This window comes from the organism of the source record quoted next, unplaced genomic scaffold (genome assembly GCF_019419815.1).
Source record: "Pyrus x bretschneideri cultivar Hongxiangsu unplaced genomic scaffold, Pyrus_bretschneideri_v1 Contig18, whole genome shotgun sequence".
NCBI classification, from domain to species: Eukaryota; Viridiplantae; Streptophyta; class Magnoliopsida; order Rosales; family Rosaceae; genus Pyrus; species Pyrus x bretschneideri.
In genome coordinates this window covers 4790073-4810934 of record NW_025999479.1, presented here as the reverse complement: position 1 = coordinate 4810934, position 20862 = coordinate 4790073, and the positions used below count along the sequence as shown (strand labels likewise).

The window sequence follows — 20862 nt, the reverse complement described above, 5'->3', positions numbered from 1 at the left end:
AATCAAAACAACAATAAAGTATTCATTTTTAGTGAAAATTGTATGATTGGATTTAATTACTATTCATTATTTTCTTATGATCTGGTTATTTGTGAAAAGAGAAATATTTCTAATTTTCAAGAAGAAATAGTCATTTTCTTAACATTCAAGCATATATGTAAGTTATGATCCCTAAATCCTAACTCAAGTCAAAACTTGCCATTTTAAATTTCATCCAAATGGAATCCTAATTTGTTTTATATCAAGGCCCCAATAGCCTAACCTGTTACATGTCCTCCACTTCTATTGCAAAATGATAAGAAGAGCAAACACTTGTATAGTGCCAAAATAGTTTCAGGACCACAACTCTTACTGATTGGAAGCTCCAAAATTATTTATTTTATTGTATTTTATAACTCTAACCATTAGAAGATAAATGTACGAATAAACGGATCATGTAAATAGAGAAAGCGAGTATCGTGAAAAACTTCAACCGTGTAAAACCGCATGAAAAAAAAAAAAAGCTCAACTAAGAAAAAGAGACCCACGTACCATAATAAAAAATTTAAACATAAACCATCACATTTTTTTAAAGGGGGACAACTGGTGACAAACCACGATTATCTACCATTTTCGGAAGCCGAGAAGACTCACAAAGGCATTTTAGCCGCCTCCTAACCACAAATATGGCCTTAATTTTTAGTTTGAAGGAAGTCTCGCAATCTGCTCTTTACCACTGAACCACCAGCTTGTGGTTAACATAAACCACCACATTGAGTGAGTCTATTCCAAACACCATCCATGAGAGAGTATTATATGGCAGATATTCATTCCTAGTGCCAAATAAGGCGTCTCGTGTATTTTATTTATAAAGAAATAAGACACAAAACTAAACAAACATGTTAGAAGTGATTTTCTTCCGTACTTAAATTACAAATTTAAATTTAGAAACATTGCCACATTATTTTAAAGCCAATTGGATAATCTTGAAAAGAATTTCAAGAAGCATATTCGTAAAGATTTAGAGAAGCTGTAGGTAGATTACGAACATCTCATTGTTCCTCATCATCCCTAAATTATATTGAATTATTCTGAAGATACATTATTATTATAGAATGCTAGCCGTACCTGTAATTGGCTTCTTTTATTGTGTAAGGTGTTAATGTGACTCGCACAACAAACTATACAATTGCATTATCCTAATTATTATTACTACTCTCCGCACAACAAATTATATGATTGCATTATCCTATTTATTATTATTCCTCTCACCACAATCTATATAATTGCATTATCCTAATTATTATTATTACTCTCCGCACAACAAATTATATGATTGCATTATCCTATTTATTATTATTCCTCTCACAACAATCTATATAATTGCATTATCCTAATTATTATTATTCATCTCACAGCAAACTATATAATTGCATTCCTAATCATTATTATTCATCGCACAACAAACCCTTTGGAACATGAATTTACATCAATAAAACGATCTGTATCGTAAGTTACTTGCAGTTTTTTATGTTTTACTCTTTTGAGTTTCTCTCTCACTATTTATGTAGATATATGTTTTACCGTTTTGAGTCTCTCTCTCACTATTTATTGAGATATATATATATATATATATATATATATATATATATATACAGTAAAATAAACATGTAACCATTTACCTATGGACTAAATCCACAATAATTGCAGTATAAATTGTGGATGCAAATTTCTTCCTTCGTATTCTTGGACGAAAATCTACATACAAAAACAATTAACACCTTAGGTCAAGGCTAAGGGACTCATGCGCCCACGATGAATTTGTTGGGGGGGGGGGCCTTTAGAGAATTTTATAAAAGGATTCAGCTAAGGTTTTTGGAGAAACGAAGTGGTAATTATGGGGGTGTGATCGGCCCCTTTGGAGAGGTGGGAACCGGCCACATTTGGTTGTTTTGGTGTAATTGCAAGATATTATGTCACCATAATATCTTGCAATCAATTAGGAAATTAATTAGAAAATTAATTAATTAATTAATTAGAAAATCAATTAATTAACTTAGGTAATTAATCTATTTTGAATGAATATTTAGAGGTTACCTTTTGGGGAGGATTTGATGAGGATGGATGAAATATGTTTTGAATAAACACATATTTTGATCACTTTTGACCTTGATTGAGTGATGATTGTCCGTTGCTCGCGCGTAGGGGTTCCGATGTACCTCAAGGGTAGACCCAGCAGTTTCTGACATGACACGAAAATAACGAGTTTCGGGTCAACATGATAACTAATCGGGTCATTATCGAGTTACCCATTAATAACGGGTTCTTAACCGGTATACACGCAGGTAACACGTGGGTAACCCATTTCGACCCATTAAGAAAAAAGTTATTTTGATCATTTTAAAGTTTAATTACTAAAAGATATATTATAAAATACAATAGCCATATTAATATATACAATATAAGTTAAAGTTTTGTATTATTATTCTATATAAGTTTTAAAAAAAAAAATTTTAAAAAAAGTTTTTGTCATTATTTATTTTTATTATGAGAGTTCCTTATTATCATTACTAGGATAAGTTTTACTTAACTTGTTGTCTAAAATTAAAATAAACTAGTATAGTATTTGTATAGGCAAGAACTAAGAAGACATACATACAAGTATGAAAAATATGAAAGAATATATAAACACTCGTGATTCATCATTATTCCTCCACAAGTAGATATTGGTTACACTTACATTATCGTTTAGATTTTTAAAATCCTCCAAACCCTCATGATTAATGTTTTTTATTTGAGGGCAAAATTAATAAAATTAATAATAATTATTGTAGAAGTGTAAAAAATGTAAAAAGAAAATTATATAATCATTCATAGTGACAAGCTTTACAACTTTCATGAAGGGGTTAGCTTCGAAATCCAACACTATAATTCATAAACCTTAAATTTATATTTAACTATCGACTGTCATTTACGCTTTATTCTTCTTACTGAATTTCATTTTTTTAATTTTCTTTTTTGAAAACATGATCATCTAGCGGATGTAAGAATTATGAACGGTTCAGATCTTTGATATCACGTTTTGATATTTACGGTTAACTGAAATATGAGTCGATGTCATATAGTTTGTAGAAACTTTATAAACATCAAGCAATATTTTCACTAACCGTAAAACTCTAAATATAATATTAACGATCCAAACCATTCATCTTCTTGCATCCTCTAATAGATCATATTTTCAAACAAGAAAATCTAAAAAACAAAAATTTGATGAGAACAATGAAGCGTAAATGTAAACAACAATCAACGGTTAAAATTTTGATCTATGATTTATATGATTATAGTGGCGAATTTCGAAGTTAAGCTCATCATGAAAGTTGTAAAGCTTGTCATTATGAGTGTTTATATATTTTTTCTATATTTTTTACACTTCTGCATTAATTAAAAAACTATTAAAGACTTTACTTAAATAATAGCCGTAAGATAAATAAGAGTAAATCTGTACCGTTGGATTCTATTTCACTTGTATTATTATAACTTTTTTGGACAAAAAAGACCCTTCTCTATTCCAATATTTTCCAATTTTACCATTTGATCAATTTAGGTAAGTGAAAATATACTTAAAAGAGAAATACGTTTTCATGTTTTGGATGTGACAATATGATATGTATATATTTATTTAGTATTATATTTTTCATTTGATTATTTATTGGTTTAAAATATATTTTCCTTAACGGGTAACGAGTCGGGCCATATTACATGTTAATATTATCGAGTCAATTTCAGGTCGGGTCATTTTACCCGTTTATTTTAATGGGTGTTACACGATAGGACCCGTTAAGATATCCGGTATAACACGAAAATGACACGAATGCAGAAAACACGATAAGAATGTCAGGTCTACTCGAGGGCAATCTTGTCTTTTTCACCCAAAAATCCAAATGTTGCCTCCACATTTTTCTTGATTATTTTTTGCCACATAAATGCCCCCACACATGTTGGGCTGCTCGTAGGAAATGACAGCAGGTGTAGAGATCTTCTTGCTTTAGGAAACGTAGGATTGTTTCCTATTTTGATGTAGATTCCCTCTTTAATTGGAAATTAGATCCTTCTAAGAAAAGGAAATAAATCACTTCTAAAGTTAATTTAAGTCTACCTTAAGTAGATGATTAAATCAACTTTAAAGAGCAATTTATTCTACCCTACAAGAGACAGAGAGTTAGAGGATACTTGTTCCCCCTCCCCAAGCAATCGTCTACACTTGCCCATGCAAAGGACCGTCTTTTGTTCCTTTCTTCATCTTCTCTGTGCCGCACCGAGGTAAGAAAAATTTAATTTTCCTTGTCTTCTCATTGGATAATGATGTCGCGGGGTAGGCTAGTAGTAGCCTGCGTTAAGAGCCCTCTGCGCTAAGGATTGGCCTCCGGAATGATTTCCATAAACGCCTTCATGGATTGAGCTTAGAACCTTTAGGTCGTCAGGAGGCACTAGGCAACGATGATGTGGTTCAGTGTAGGATGTCGTTCCACATGTAGTAGTGTGCTGCCTTTATTTAGAGCTTTCTAGACTCCAACAATTCTGTGGGGAATGTGTCATTGACCAGGTAGTCTATAATAGAATTTGCCAGTTTGGAGTTATACTAACCTGTGACACTTCGGCCGCCGGCTCCACCTCTATGCTTGGCTTGTCTAGATATTCCACCAGGATAAAGTGTTTGAGTTGGTGGTCAAAGGCGAAGCCTAGGCCAGCTGGTGCGTCCGTGTGGGCGTTGTCTGCCCGCAGAACTTGAGTGAGGGTGTAAGTCTGAAATGCCTAAAGTTGCTTGCGTACTTTTTCTATGTATTGCGCTATCCTTGGATGTCTTTCCATATACTCCCTAGTAGTCTGGATGGTGATTAGCTGGGAATCGGAATAAATTGTAAGCTTTTTCACCGCCAAGTCTTTTTCCATTCGAAAGCCTGGTAATAGGGCTTTGTACTCTACTTCGTTGTTGGATGCCTTGAAGCCTAAAGTAATCGTGTGCTCAAGCATCGAACCGTATAGGGTGACAAGGACCATGCATGCTTCTGAGCCTTTTGTAGTTGGATGTGTCGTCGACGTGCTAATACCAAAAGTCTCCATCAGGCGAAGCAGGCACAGCTAAGGAGTGCTCGGCTACCTTCGAAGCATCGTTGGGTCGCTCTGTTATGTCGCCTAAGCTAGGCATGAAGGCATGGTACGGAACCATGGAGCTGGGCCATGTTACACGTAGCAGGAGATGCTCAACTGCTGGAATCAGGCCGCTTTAGAGTTGAATTATGGAGCAAGGGTCGGCTGGGGCTATGTGACGTGCAGCAGGAGGTGGTGCTCAACTTGCTGGTACATGTTACTCCCATGTAGAATCTTATGGGGCAACGAGGACAAAACTTGCTTTCGAGTGTCCTTCTAGTGTTCATCTGCCCTTGACAAGCCTTTTAAGCTGAGTTGTTGTGTTCGTCAAAAAACTTTACACCACCAGTGTCTGCACCTTTATCGTCGCACATTTGGATTAGGCGGAATAGTACGCCATTAGGATGACTACTTGTGTTTGAAGGTATAACTTGAGCTTCTAAGTTGCAACAACTATCGCCAAAGTTAGCTTTTGAATTTTTGGTAGCTGGTTTCCGCATAAAGGAGAGCTTTTGAACTGTAGAGTACAGGTAGTTAGGTCCCCAGCTCTTCTCATATAAATAGAGCTTATTGCTGCTTCAGATGCAGCTGCTCATCCAGTCAGACCTTGAATCTCCTTCAGAGTAGTGGGGGACTTCATATTCAAGATCGCTTGGATTTGCCTTAAATGTGCATCGGCGAACCTCGTCCCAAAGTGCATGCTTCTTTGCCAGAGCGAAAGAGTCTACCAGAGTTAGATCTTCTTTCATGATCAATTCTCCGAACAGCGGATGGTCTGTTGGGAGTTCTTTTTGGAAGGCTGCTCTAGCTATCGAGTCATTGCATCTGCCTATCTTTGCCTTCTTTGCTTTGAACCTCTTCACATAGTCACAAAGCGACTCATTTGGGTTCTTCTTGACGTTGAACAAATGGTAGGACTTTTTCTTAATCAAGGATGAATTTTCTTTGGTGAAAACTAAAGAAAATTCGTCGAAACTCTGGATGGATTGTGGTGGCAGGGTGTTGAACCAATCTTGCACCTCGCCTTGTAGACTGGTGGCGAATATCTTGCACATGAGATTGTCGTTGTTTTGATAAAGGATCATTGCGCTTCGATAGTGCTTTGGTGTTTTCGAGGTCTTCATCCCCTTTAAAGGATGTGAAATGTGGCATGCTGAACTTACGTAAAAGCTCTGCCTACTCGATCTTGTCCGTGAAGGATGACCTGTTTATGTTGGTCATGTCCTATTGTAGTGCCTCGTTAGTGACCTTGTTGTGTTGGAAACCGCGTAATCGCTCGATCAAAAGCCTTTCTACTTCTTCCTAAATTTGCCTTTGTTTGGATAACAGAGCTCTCGGCTGCCTCAGATCATGACCTACTGGTTTAGGCTATTCTTTTACGTGATCAGCTCATCTATATCACGGTTGCGGTGCATGTGGTTCATTCCTAACAGGCAAAGGAATTCTTCGCAAGCTGCTGGTTGAGCTTGAGCCTGACTGAGTGACTGCTTCTCTCTGTCCTTCGTGTTACCTACTCCGATGTAAGGTGGAGGATGCTTCTTGCGGGCCTAGCCGCGAATGAACACTTTACCTGGAAGGTTGCTCATCTTTAGATTAGAGTGTGACCCCAATCGTGAATGTATGCTCGTCAGTGGACCTAGCAGAGAGTGCACACTCCTTTATGTGCTAAGATAGGAGTATACACTATCTCGAAAGCCTAATTGGGAGTGTACACTGCTCGAACGCTCGATTTGTGGCTAATCGAGTGGTTGCTTGCCGGGATGCTGTTGGAGAGGTTCTTCATCTGCCCTTTTCCTACTTCGGGACACCTCGTCTGTAGCACGTTGCATCTCGGTGCGCTACAAGAGCTTATTCACCAATGTCGTTTGTTGTGCGAGGGTGCTCATCAATTTTATAACTTGTCAAGACAAGTGTTGTTCTCCATTTGGGTTGAAAGAGCTTGGAATGAATGTGTCTCCTTGAGCAGTGGAAGTGTGGTAGACTTTGGGCGCGAGATTCGAGTTGGGAAAAGTCAAATCCGCGAAGAAATGGGGTGAAATGCCCTTAGTTCAATCGTAAGCCCAGAAATTTGAAGCCAAGACAGTTAAACTAATCTTAGATCGATTTGGGCTGCTTGGAAGGCCACAGGAGCAGGTTGGGCCACTGGAGTGGGCTGCTCAGCATATGGTGCATGTAGGTGCAAGGCTAGGGATCGGCTTGGCAACGCATTGGGTTCGCATCGAGCTTGAGTGGCTCGGGCCGTCTCACCTTGGGCTTGGGCACGTGAGGGCTTAAATGGCACGACTTTGGTCGTGGTTGTGGCGCCGTAGGCCTTACCAAGGGTGGCTGTCGTGGTGGTTGCCACAGTGGTGCCCCGTAGGTGTGGTGCTGCTCCACTCATCATTGTGTTAAGCCTCATAGATCACCGTGATCCTAATCCTTGAACATTGGAATTTCCGTTCATCGAGGTTTTTGAATCTCTTGCCATTGTACTTTTCTTTTACATTTTATCGAAGAATTTTTAAAAATAAAAATTCCAAGAATATGAACGTACGAAAAATCTACAAGTGAACAAGAAAATAAAAAACCTTGAATGCGAGAGTCTTCTACGAGTGTTTAATCAAGACTCTCAATGAAAGCACCAATTTATGGATGCAAATTACTTCCTTCTTGTTCTTGGACGAAAATGCACCTGCAAAAGCAATTAACACCTTATGTCAAGGCCAAGGGCCTCAAGCACCCACGATGAATTGGGGAGGGGGGGAGCTTTGGCCGAAGAACCTCCGATGCCAAAGTTAGAATTTTGAGGGAAAAGTATTTGGAGAATTTAAAGTTGCAAGAGGATTCAACTTAGGTTTTTGGAGAACTGAAGTGGTATTTATAGGGGTGTGGTCGGCCCTCTTTGGAGAGGTGGGAACCGACCACATTTGGTGATTTTTGGGTGTAATTGCAAGATATTATGTCACCATAATATCTTGCTATCAATTACGAAATTAATTAGAAAATTAATTAATTAATTAATTTAGGTAATTAATCCTATTTTGAATGAATATTTGGAGGTTAACTTGTGGGGAGGATTTGATGAGGATGGATGAAATAGGTTTTGAATAAATACATATTTTGATCACCTTTAACCTTGATTGAGTGATGATTGTCAGCTACTTGCGCGTAGGGGTTCTAATATGCCTCGAGGGTAATCCTATTTTTATTACTCAAAAATCCACGTGTTACCTCCATATTTTTCTTGATTATTTTTGGCTCCATATAAATCACCTCTTTCTTTCACTCTCTAAGATTGTGATGGTGATCGTGAGGGCATGTGGGTGTACTGTAGAATGTTGATTTGTCATGCCCTCTAGAACACAAAAAAGTCCAAGGGTGACCCTCCTACTACCATAAAAAATTAAAGGCAGTTGAATCCTTTTCTAAATTTCTAGTCCATTTGACAAATCCATACAAACCTTGAGAAAATAATGAATCCAACGCTCCCACATCAACTTTATCTTTCCACTTTTTGTTAAAATCTTACTGACTACATACCTATTTTCAATCCTTCCCTGCTGATTGGTGTGGTATGTATTTATTTATGCAGTTCTGTGCATATATAATTAACGGAGGGCCTTACATGTTTCTGGAAACCAAACATATGATTTGAAGTACCAAGGAAGGCAATGGATACTCAAGCAGAGAAGGTGTATGTTGCCGTAGGGAATGATATAGAAGATGGATTTAAGACCTTGGAGTGGACCCTAAAGAAGTGGAATTCCAAGCCAATTTCCATGGTCCTTCTCCATGTAACTTACAACATTTCCCAGGAGTTTGTGTACACCCCATGTAAGTTGCATAATTGGATTTCAATTTCCTTGATTAATTTTCAGTATTTTTTGTACTAGCGAGAAATTGGCGCAGTGGGAATCAAACTCGGGACTTTGGATGCATGGTGTGAATGCTCTTAACCAATTGACCTACAAACCTACAAGGCCCTTATCATTTTCCTAACTTTTAGTTTGATAGGAATTTCTATTTATTTTTCTTTTATTTTTCATTTTGATTCAGTTGGGAAGCTCCCTGCAAGTTCTGTGAGTGATGAGAAATTGAAAGTTTTTATTAAGTATGAGCAGGAAAGGATTGACGAGTTGCTGTCCAAGTACATATCATTCTGTGGCCAGGTTTTTGTAATTGCTTGATTTTTTCCTTTGATTCCTGCTAAAACGGGATTAATTATATTGTCCTAACTACCATCACAAGTTGTTTCTTATATTTTCCAGAACTTTATTTGATGTTCATAGGTAAAGGCTGAATTGCTCAGAGTAGAAAAATGTGAGCAACCAATTCATACAGTCGTCACAGATTTGATCCGTAGACACAACATAACCAAACTGGTTATTGGATTTCCTTTCCTGAAGAGTTCATCTTGGTCCGCTTCTTCATTTTATTGTTTTCTTTTTCATTTTCATTGATTAATTGTACTTAACTTTTCTCTCTTTGCGATGTAGGAGAATGAAGAGTGCGGTAAGTGGATCATTTTATGTTCATCATCACAAGCCCGATTTCTGTGAATTATTCATAATTTGTGGGGGAAGACGGGTTTTCCTCAGAGGGGAGAACAGTAAAGGAGTCATAGAGGATGATCAAGGTGTAACGGTTGCAAAAATCAGAGAAAAATCCAGTTTCAAAGCTTGGCTAGCAAAAATGTTCAACGAAAATCCAGCATATTCCCTTGATACAATTTCTCATCCCTCTCTCGGATTTTCAACAAATCCCTACTCCTCAAGCTCACAGAACCAACGGGGAAATTGTGTCCAAGAACTTGAAAACTATTTCCAGCATTTGTTGTATTTGAAAATGGATGAAGAAGGAGTGCACAACAGTCGAATGGAGTTGACTACGCCGGAACATGCGGACTCTGATATGGTTAGTTGGTAAAAATGAGTGCAACCTTGCTGGTCTTCATTGATTGTTGTTAGATTAGTATGATTTAATTAATTCAAGACACGAATGTGAAAATTTAAACTAATCTAACAACAATTAATAAAAAAAAATGAGCATCACCCTTACTTTTAAGAGGTGAGCAAAATTGTTCCCTTATAAAAAAAAAAAATATTTATTTAATGCTACCAAAACTATCTTTCTTGGTCTAATTTTGAAGTAGGTAAAGAATGATGAAGCTATTCAACGGCTCCACTAAGCTCTCTTTTGCACCAAATTCCATCATTTTGTTTCCTCGCTTAAATTTCTTTTTGACCTTAGAAGCATATGAGAGTGATGGTTATACTCCAAACCTTCTAACACGTAATGAGTTAATGTTTTTATCTGCAAATCACGGTGTAATATATCTCACATTATGACACGTGCAAAACTAATTCATTAAAATTACAAAAGAATAGTTTGTGAACGTGTCAAATTTTAATTTGCATACATAAAGAAATAACTTATAGCATGTTAAGCTGTAATTTGTTTGTTTGATACTAAGTATAATTTGCACTAGAGCCTCCTTGTCAAGTACAGGTCATGCCTATCCTGTCCATGTGTTTAGACTTTGCTTCCCCAAAATTCAAATAGGACCAACCTTTTGCCATTTTAAATTGTAGGGGAACCCAAATTAAGTATTATTTATGAAATTCCTTTGATCATAACATATAGTAACAGTTCATGTTATACTCTTCTATTTTTAATATCTAAAAGAAAAATGCCACAACTTGGCTCATATCAGATTGCTGCAGAAGATATAGAGTCCAGGAAGAAAACTTTAAAGGAAGCTCAAGACATGATCAAGTTGAAAAGAAAGGAAGCCAAGGCCAATCTTGAAAGAAGCACTAAAGCACAACGGGCCATTTCTTTATGCAATCGTCGGGTAATACACATGATATAAAACAAATCAATTTTGTTCTTCTTTTTGTTGTGAACCTGTAATGAATTTTCATGTTTTATAGGCTGAACAACTTGAAGCAAAGATAAATGAAGAGGCGACTAAGCGAGAAGAGTTGAAGAAAGCATTGGACTCCGAAAAGGAACAACTTCATGAAGTTATAATGGATACTGAAGAAAGCAAGAATAGGCTAAGTTCACTCATGGAGCTCCAGTTTGAACTCTCAAACAAACTTCAAATATCTACATTTGCAAAATCAAACAGTGAGGCCCAACTAGAAAAGGCGGTAAGTACCCGAGCGGAGATGGTTAGAGAGATTGAGGAACTACGGCAGCAGAGAGATGTTCTTCATCGTAGAATCGAGTTTTGCAAAGAAAAGGATGCAATTGGAATGGTCGCAAGGCTTAGTGACACGAGCTGTGGTTTCAAGGAGTACACAGCCGAGGAGATCAGATTGGCAACAAATGATTTTTCAGAGCGTTTGAGAATTAAACCAGGAGGAGATTGGACTAGTATATATAGAGGGCGCATCAACCATGCCACAGTTGCAATCAAAATGCTCAACTCTGGTAATGAACTCTCTAAGCAAGATTTTCAAGCCAAGGTAAACCCCATACAAGAAAATGTTCATGTTCTATTATGTTATATTGTGAGGAATGTGTTGTTCCAATTCATAATCCGATAATATAACATATTTGACTGTTTACAGTGACAACATTACGCATTTCCTAAAATATATGCCCCTATAACCGAAGTAATTGATTGATTGGACACCGCATATCAGTTTTGAGGTTGTTTCAAATTGACAGAAAAACGTTGATGATTTGCATATGCAGGTGACAGTCCTTGGCCACTTTCGGCATCCAAACTTGATCACAATGATTGGGTTCTGCACTGAGCTAAGGTGCATTGTGTTCGAATACATGCACAATGGTAGCTTGAGAGATATATTCTTGAGGGACATATTGTTCTCCTCCCACCTAAGCTCGAAGACAAGAAAAAGAACCATAGGATGGCACGACCGTATACGTATTGCATCCGAAATATGTTCGGGCTTGGGCTTTCTCCACATGGCAAAGCCAAAACCGATTGTTCATGGTCGGCTTTCCTTGTCCAACATCCTCTTGGACCGCAATCTTGTAACAAAAATCAGCGGTTTTGGCCTATTACTTACCCATGATGAACAAAGTGTTCGATCTGACATTCGTGCTTTCGGAGTTTTGATGATGCATCTTTTAACTGGAAGGAACTGGGCAGGGCTAGGTCAGGCAATGAACATGGACCAAGCAGCTGTTATCCGAGATTTAGATGACATGGCTGGACAGTGGCCATTGGATCTAGCAGAGAAACTAGCAGGTTTAGCATTGATGTGCTTGACAAGTAACCGCAGGCCTAGTCGAGATTTGAACCTGGCAACATTGACGGAAGAGCTTCATGAGTTGAAGAAAAGAGCTGATGATTTAGTGGCAAGTGAGCGGGTGAAGGACGAAGATGTAAAAGCAAAAGACACGCCTGATGTACCTAGTTTTTTCCTGTGCCCCATTTTTCAGGTTTGTTGTCCTTTCAACTCACATAACAGTGTTTCGTTTGTTTTACTGCTAATCATGCAAGAAAATACATAATTTACTAACAGAGTGCGCTTAACTTTGCAGGAAGTGATGAAGAATCCACATGCGGCAGCGGATGGGTTTTCATATGAACTCGACGCCATAGAGGAATGGCTAAGAATGGGGCATGATACATCGCCCATGACAAACTTAAGGCTCAAGCACACATTTCTTACCCCTAATCACACCCTCCGTTCCCTCATCCAGGACTGGCATAATAAGAGATTACTTCCACCCCCATAACATGTATATACGAGATCAGATTGGTTTAATTTTCGTAGCAATCAAGAAAAGAGAACTGTCATTTCCGCCCGAGAAACAGTTAATCATGCATGCTGATAATCAATCCCACGTTTCTAATTACAGTTGTATGTCTGCAGTCTCCCTGGTGACAATATAGATATCCAACACCTAGTCAAATATAATATGCATCTCACTCTCGGAAAATCTATATTTTCAAGTCACAGGACCAAGTCTGCTGCATGTCAACGACTCTAAAACCAGGCAACTGTAAGTCCGTTACATCGTCTACAACTTCTTTTGCAACCCTCCTATATGCATTCCCACTTTGTGAGACCATCGGCTATCCAACTTCGAAGCCAATCAGATATAGGTGCACTATAATCTACTGTAGAAGGATCCCTCAAATCGTTGCAACTTGCAAAATGTGTCTCGTTTGAGCGGTAGATCTTATCTTTCCGTTCTGTCAATGTCTTTTGTCCAAGGAGAAAAACCTCTTGGTTCTTCATATTCTTTTACATTATGATGAACTGCAATGGAAAATCAACTTTTGGATAGTGCACAGGTTGGTCCTGAATATTTGCTTTACGGCTTGCTTCACCCTTGAACTCGTCGATCTGAGGGAAGTAATGGTATGATCTGCATGAATCGAGTTCGAACTCTGGGTTGAATGACTGCGGTGTCACTACTCTTTTCTTCAACATCCTCCACCTCATCTTGTTAAGACAAGGTCTTGTAACGAGGTTATTTATTGGAATAATGAGGTTAGTCCAAGATCAAGTGGGCCGTAAAACTAAGGGGGATGTCGCTAATACAGGAATCACACTCCTACATAATAGGCCCGAAAAATTGAATAATTCTTCCACTAATGCAAGAGTCGGTTAATAAATTTCTATTTAGGAAGAATAATTGTATTATGAAGTTACAGATCACAAAGAGCAAAATTTGTAGCCCTTACTAAACTTTCCCAGTCATTTGCAGAATCAATTGAATTGATTGCAAACCTCGTCATATTACAACATTTCCAATTTGGTGTAGGCAGCTAATTGCTCTGTGTATATAGTTATTTTTCTTCACTTGAGCCGTATCCAAAATCTACCAAGTGCCCTTGAATTTTTATTCTACTCCTAGCTCGTACATGTGGTCTGCTAAAATATCACCCACCTAGACGTTTCGCCTGGCAAAAATATCTGGAAGCTTTCTTGGCAAGGAATAATCTTCAAGCGAAGATGGATCCATCGAGATGTCTTCTGGACGTGACCATAAATAAACCCCTCGTTCTTGCCGGCTGCCTGGGACAGTGTTTTCCAATACAAATGCTACCAGAAACGTCACCACCATGTTCAAAGACATAAGTCCATTCATAGCAAAATCAAGCTGTCAGACATTTTAACAGCGAATCAGCTCGTATCTAACTCAAAGGACACAAACAGAATTTGAAACTGTTCAAAGAACAGACTCTGACAATAAGTTTCTTTACTTGTTCTAAAATGGACCCTAGACGCGTCATATTATGATCATCTTTATCTGCCTAGCAAAAAAAGTATGGGCTTTTTACACATAAGCCGATGATAACATCACAATTTAGAGAAAAACATTTCAAACCCAATGCTTTAGAGAAAAACCCAACTTATTTTGCAACACCAAAGGAATTTTCACAGGTAAGAATCAATTAGAGCATGACAAATGGATAGATGATGGTTTTTTACTCCAACTGAGCGCTTGACTTGTTTTTTCTTTAACTTATAGTTGTGATGGTCTTTTCTCTTATTTACTACAAACTTAATACCTAAAAATGATTTTAACCATTTTCAAAAACCAGGTCATCAGAATAAGTGGTCTTGTAACTAACTAGAATCTAAACTAAGTTGGACAGTCCATGACAATCAAGCTAATCAGCAGGAAATTTTATATAAATGGTATCTCAAAACTAGAATGTTTCAGCGGTTCATCACTATTTTCATAGAAACTTCTCTATTTATTTTTCTTTCTTTTTTTGTCTTTTAATTTTTAGGGGGGGTGGTAAAGCACTGATATTTCATGCGTTTGTAAACTTAGAATCATAAAGGAAGCAAAGATAAAATAGCTTTCTTACTTGTTTAATGTTGGTGTGGACAGGTCCACTAGATGCTGCACCATAGGGAACAAAATAGCTAGGCAGTATGAGGCTGGTTTCGGGTTGATATTGTTGAAAATATGCTGGGATAGAGAAACCAAGGAATAAGGAAACACCAACAATCATTATGTTTCTAAAACTTGCTGCTCGACTATATTGCAAAGTTGAGAGACCCAGTGCCACCACAAGGGCCCACGTGAAGCAGAGTACTGAAGCAGCCAAGGATAGTGGTATAGAGGCAAGAATGGCACCCACTTTTCCTACAGCATAAGTGAAAACAATACATGTTATTCAGAAGAAGAAAAGAAGTTTTAAATTATCCACCAAGAATTGCCAGCAAGCTAACTATATCTGTCAACAATGGCAACCAAATAGGCATGCGAACTGGTATTGAAAAATTGGGATCTGATACAATATGCTTACATGCACTAAATTGTCGAATATGATACAACATGTATCCAGTACATATCATAATTTAACACTTACTACTTTGTGCTTCACTTTACCTATAAATGAGAAGAAGATTAGGAGAACTGCTCCAAGTTCCACGGCCCTGCGACTTGCTACCTTTGTTATGTCAACTGTATGCATATTTTCTGTCAATGTTGTTGACCCAGTACCTGAACCCCAAACTCCAGCCAATATACTGCAAAAACCCTCCAGTGCAATTCCTCTGCTGACAATTCCTGGGGTTGGAGGCTTCAAATTAATTCGCACAGATGTAGTGTGGTATGTTCCAACCTAAACAAGTTATTGTACCATATGCATCAGTGTCATGGTGGTATTTCAAAAATTTTGCTTATATACCATCCTAAACATACAGATCTAAAGTTTCTTTAGCATTAACCAGACAGGGATTGGCCTTTGCCAATTACAAAGCCTTCAACGTAGCACAAATTTATAGCATTATTCAAGGGCATTTTACTAATCCCCTACTCAGAGACAAGACATTTTGGGAGTTTATATGCTTGCCTTACCAATGGCCTGACATAAGCAGCAGTGGTGTGTGCACAAACACAAGCATGTGAAATCATATTTAAAACTGATTTTCAGCTGCATTTGAGTTACAAGGTACCCACCGAATCAACTGATGCAACAAGCGACACAAAGATCAGGATAATAGAAGTCCTGAAATGGAAGATAGGAATACCCCACTGTAAAGGGTAAGGAATCCGAACCCATGCAGCAGTTCTCAATGCATTCGAAACATCGGTCCTGCAATGTCTCATTGTATATGCATGCTTTCTGCAAGCATCTATTAAGATATTTGAACTAGGTACATCAGCACTGCAGCCCTTGTAATCATATGCTCCACCGGCTGTCAAAAAGAATGCATAAGTCCAGATGATCATAACACTCAATGGAACCTGCAATGAGAAAATGTTTGCAAGATCAATTAAGTCACAATCTCAGCTTGTACCAAAAAAAGTTACAAAAACATTGTAAGTGATACCAACAACTAGACAGAAGGGAGCAGAGTGAATTATCATGTTATTCATTCTTTTTTTTTAACTATCAAATGAAAAACTGTAAATTGTTTGGCCTTCTTGTTCATGGGCAGGGTTTTAGGAGAGGCTTCAGATTGGTGGTTTGGCTTGGGTAGGTTTTTAGTCCTACAATTTGTCCAATGCATCTCTTATTAAGAATTTGGCATGTCAGACAGTCATGGGCAAAACAGTCGTGTCCAACAAAGTCCATAACTGATGACCACAATGATATACAACAAAATTACCCAGCCAGGATTTGGAAAACAGATACAGCAATAGAGCTTAGATGTCAATTAAAGTACATATTCGAACCTGGTTGTAAGAACTTGGATACTTTTAATCTTGTCCCAAAAATGGGCAAACCTTAGATAGCATTAGAGGCCTCCCCTAGAATGATGTTGGGAATTGAAGTTTCCACTATGGCACAATACGTGGACCATATGAGCCCTTTTCCCCGTCAAAAGAGCAGGCAAATTATAGGATAGGGTTCAGTCACACATACCAAACACTGAAATCTTCAAGCTCAAAAGACTTCAAAGAACAATATCTAATTTAATAAATAAATACAGTTTCTGTAAAATAACACATTTGTAAGGAAATTAGCATTTGTTAACACTTACCGCATAAATCTGAAAAAAGCAATTCCCAAAGATGGATACCCCTCGAAGGTACTATAATCGAAGCAAAAAAAATTAAGGAATTAGCATTTGTTAGCACTTACCAAAAGCATTTAAGACAATCAATGAGGTATAGAACTACAGGCTTCATAGGCATATGTAGTACCAAACATGCTCACCAGGGTGAATATGAGAACCAAAAGTATCAGCGGAACACTGATTTCCACACAACTACCAGCTTGAGGAAAGCCATAGCTAAAAAACGCTAAACCTACAGCAGCAACTGTTGGTGCAACGACAATGGGATTTATCAATCTGAAAGGAGTTATCATACATATCAGAAAGGGAAATTGCATAACTTATACATGCACAAGCAAACATTAATCAGTTTTAAAGTATTAGCCATAGCAAATGCGCTGGGCCTCCTGAAACAAACTATATATGCAACCATGATTTAATTTCTCAATACTAGGCTATATTCTATCAAATTATCTTTGCTATATCCCCATGACATGATTAAACAAGCAAAATATGCAAAAATAATGTCTCCTAAGTTGTTTTACACTGTCAATTGTCATAAATAAAGAAAATGAAAGATAGATAATCCAGTAGGATTAGGAGCAGAGCCAATTTATACAAGAAACACATTTTCATTCCAGAGAATATATTATTTGTCTTTTCAACAAGCACTGAAATATTGGCAGAACGAAAATTTTACAAGAAACCTCTTGGATTACCTCAGCACAAAGGACATTAAACCACTAAATCCCAGGAGGCTTTGAAATATCGAACCAACAATGACAGCTCCCTGCAGTTCTCTCATTATATGCCTAAATTTCTGAAACAAAATTAATGAACAATAAAATTATGAGGTCCCTGTAACTTCTAACATGAAAATAATGACAGTCAACTTCATTTCAGAAGGGTATAATTTTTAAATACTCAAGATGCAACAGCAAAAGCCACTAATTCAAGTAGGAAAATTCACCTCGATGTAAAATTTCTAGATAATTATGGCAAAACTCAAGGAAATTACAGTTGATAGAATCTCAACCATTGTTTGTTCTACTGAACTTACATGCTCTGTAACATTTCGATATTCCTGAGCATTAATGATAACTAAGGCCGGTGCCAAGTATACAAATGAACTTCCTTGAACTAATGGAAGTCGGGTTCCAAAGTAAGAGTGCAGTATTGTTGTAATGCCAGAAACCAGCAGCACTGTTGAAATAACCGTGGCGGTATCCTTCTATGGTTATATAGGCAAAAACATACAGTGAGTTTTCCAGTTTAAGTTGACAGACAAAAAGAACACAAGGCAACACATGCTTACATCTGTTCCACCCATGGCCGGTACCATGATCAGGGGGATGAATATAAGTGAGCCAGCCAGTGATAAATAGTGCTGCAGACCGTAATACATTAGTGGGACTGCAATAAAAAACAACCAAATGAGAGTAAGGAAAAACAAAAGCTGTGATCTATTCCAACAACATTCAAGAGTGGAAATTCATTCTTCCAAAAAATGTTTTTCAGTAGTAAGGATGCTTTTCAATTACTAAACAAAGCCAAGGGAAATCAATCAATTTATTCTAAGAGAAGACCGCAACTTATTTTACTTTTGAAAGCTTTGTCTGCACTACATAATAACATGAAAAAAAAATAAAATAAAAAAAACTTACGCTAAGCCACTAAGCTTGAATTTAAAGCTGGGAATCTTATTTAAACTAAAAATGTTCGAGAAAACGTTTTCAGCTATGCCGCTATTGAAAAGGAATAGTGGGTTAAATTACAAGCATGTGTGTTCTTTCTCTCTGCTACTTGCCCATATCTGTTGGAAAGGAATGGAGGTTGCCTAAGAGAATCCAGCCTCCCCTGTCACAAGAATCCGTCTATTTCTTATTTGCCGAGGTTTACTCATATTAAAGAGTGAAACATTGAAAGTTTAATTCCCCCATATCAGCTTCTTTTCCCTAACCTTTTCAAGTACTGAAAACTTAGTAAATCAACAACTTTGTTCCATTTACTATAGACTTTTACAAAGAATAAAAACAAAATAGCTGTCTTTTTACTAAGATGGCTAAAGCTATTAATAAGGCTAAATTGATTCTGTCCTATGCAACATTATTGTATATTCCTAAAATTAATGACTGCAACCATCACACAGCAACTGCATAAACAAATACGATTATGCGAATCAACCTATGAATCGACACAAAGACCCATCAACAAATTATCACAAAAAAAGGGCGAGTACACTAACCAATGCCCGGATTTTCTCTCAAGCCAAGCTTCATTGCAGACGGTCTCCGCCACACTCCATCAAGAGGTTCTTCCCCATCTGCATACAAATTCATTTCCACATCTCTTTCATCTCTCCCATCAATTATCTTCGGCTCCACCGCCGAAGAAACTGCTGTGACTCCGTGCACATTCCCACTCCCATTCCCACCCCCATTCCCATCCCCATTCCTATTTGCATTCCCACCATCTCTTCTCTCACCATCTGAAGCGCCCAAAACAGGCACATTCCCAATCCTCCTCTTACCCTCAGCCCTCACTGCTTCATCACCCTCACTCGTCACCCCTCCATGTCCAGCCCCGGCATCCGGCTCAATCTCAACCCCTTTACTCGGTTTAGTGCGACCCAGAACCGGGTCGATCTCGATTTTCGGAGAGGACCCGCCGCCCCGCCTCCTATCAACACCCCTGTCCAAACCGAACACAGCACTATCATTCCTCTCACTGCCACTGGCAGCCGTCTCCCCTGAGAAAGTAGAGACGAATCCGGTTCTTTTGGCCCAGGATTTCAGCTCTCTCGGACTGTGATCCCTCCTCGGCACAAAGGCCGAGATCTTGGGTTCAACAGAGCCGATTGCAGCTCCACCCCTCGGACCCCTCCCCCTCTCGGCCTTGGCCAGTGATTCGGAGCCCGACCCAGGTTCCATTTGAGCTTGTTCTCAATTGGGTCCAAGTTTTTTTAACCAAATGGAGCTCCAAAATCAAAGAAAAGAGAAAGCTTTGCCTCAGTTACTCGCCGGAGAAGAACACCAACTAAAAAACCAGAAAACAGAAAATATTAAATTGGAAAAAGCTAGAGGGAGAGTGAAAGCAAAGCAAGAAAAAATTATTATGTTGATGTGTGAAATTGAAAAATCTGAACTGTAATGATGAATTGGTGATCAGGTCGGCTGGTGATTGAGATTAGTATGTGAGTGAGTGAGGATTTGATTTGAGCATCTTATTACCGCTTTTGGACGTACTTTGCCGCTCGCTAGTTGCTTTCAGTTGAAGGTTTTTCTTTTTTGCTGGAATTACTGGAACGCCCCTTTTTTTCTGGCCGTTAGAAAGAAAATGCCATTTCAAACTGTCATTTTCTTATGCCAATGTAGTACCCTCGTTTGGATTTCGTATCGGTCAACAATTGTCAATTATCTTCAACAGCGGACTACCGACCAAAGCTTCATGTAGACGTGTCAGCGGTTTATTACTAATCACTAAGTTATTTGTTTTTATATGCACAAAATGTAAAGTGTGAGGGTTCGGTTATAAAATGTTTGGGTTTGCTATAATTAGAGGTGGAATTATTCAATATAATTCATAATTAATTTTGTTGATTTTCTCATGTAGGTATTACTCAATACACCTCTCAACAAATGGAATCACCAGATAGTATATCACACATGTAACTAATTTCACATTGGTTGTTCAAGTGTGGAACAAGGAAAGGTTATAAGTCAGATAAATCAACAAAGGCAAAGTAGACCCAATTTGAGTCCAATCAAATGACTCGATCTGATAACATGTTAAATTGTTCGAA

The 20862-nt window shown here is 38.0% G+C and overlaps 2 protein-coding genes across 5 annotated transcripts; one reads left to right on the top strand and one right to left on the bottom strand.

The window, feature by feature from the left end:
* The first annotated feature begins 8508 nt into the window (after positions 1 to 8508).
* LOC103954714 (putative U-box domain-containing protein 50) lies at positions 8509 to 12953 on the top strand. The gene is made up of 8 exons (XM_009366538.3): positions 8509 to 8940; positions 9163 to 9275; positions 9396 to 9523; positions 9603 to 10020; positions 10820 to 10960; positions 11040 to 11579; positions 11812 to 12525; positions 12628 to 12953. The coding sequence occupies exons 1-8, from the start codon at positions 8778 to 8780 to the stop codon at positions 12823 to 12825; spliced, it is 2415 nt and encodes an 804-aa protein (XP_009364813.2). The 5' UTR covers positions 8509 to 8777; the 3' UTR covers positions 12826 to 12953.
* A 746-nt stretch (positions 12954 to 13699) lies between these two features.
* Positions 13700 to 20385, bottom strand: LOC103954715 (nucleobase-ascorbate transporter 11). Of its 4 annotated transcripts, none has more exons than XM_048581994.1 (11): positions 20291 to 20385; positions 19306 to 20096; positions 18376 to 18473; positions 18121 to 18291; positions 17780 to 17880; positions 17222 to 17357; positions 17046 to 17096; positions 16018 to 16305; positions 15445 to 15679; positions 14918 to 15198; positions 13700 to 14199 (listed from the first exon to the last, which is right to left on the bottom strand). In XM_048581994.1, the coding sequence occupies exons 2-11, from the start codon at positions 19988 to 19990 to the stop codon at positions 13987 to 13989; spliced, it is 2259 nt and encodes a 752-aa protein (XP_048437951.1). In that variant the 5' UTR covers positions 19991 to 20096; positions 20291 to 20385; the 3' UTR covers positions 13700 to 13986. The 4 variants fall into 4 exon arrangements, with proteins under 4 accessions (XP_048437951.1, XP_009364815.2, XP_009364814.2 ...); XM_009366540.3 differs by having other exon boundaries at positions 20206 to 20323; XM_009366539.3 differs by lacking the exon at positions 20291 to 20385 and having other exon boundaries at positions 19306 to 20270.
* Between the last annotated feature and the right edge of the window lie 477 nt (positions 20386 to 20862).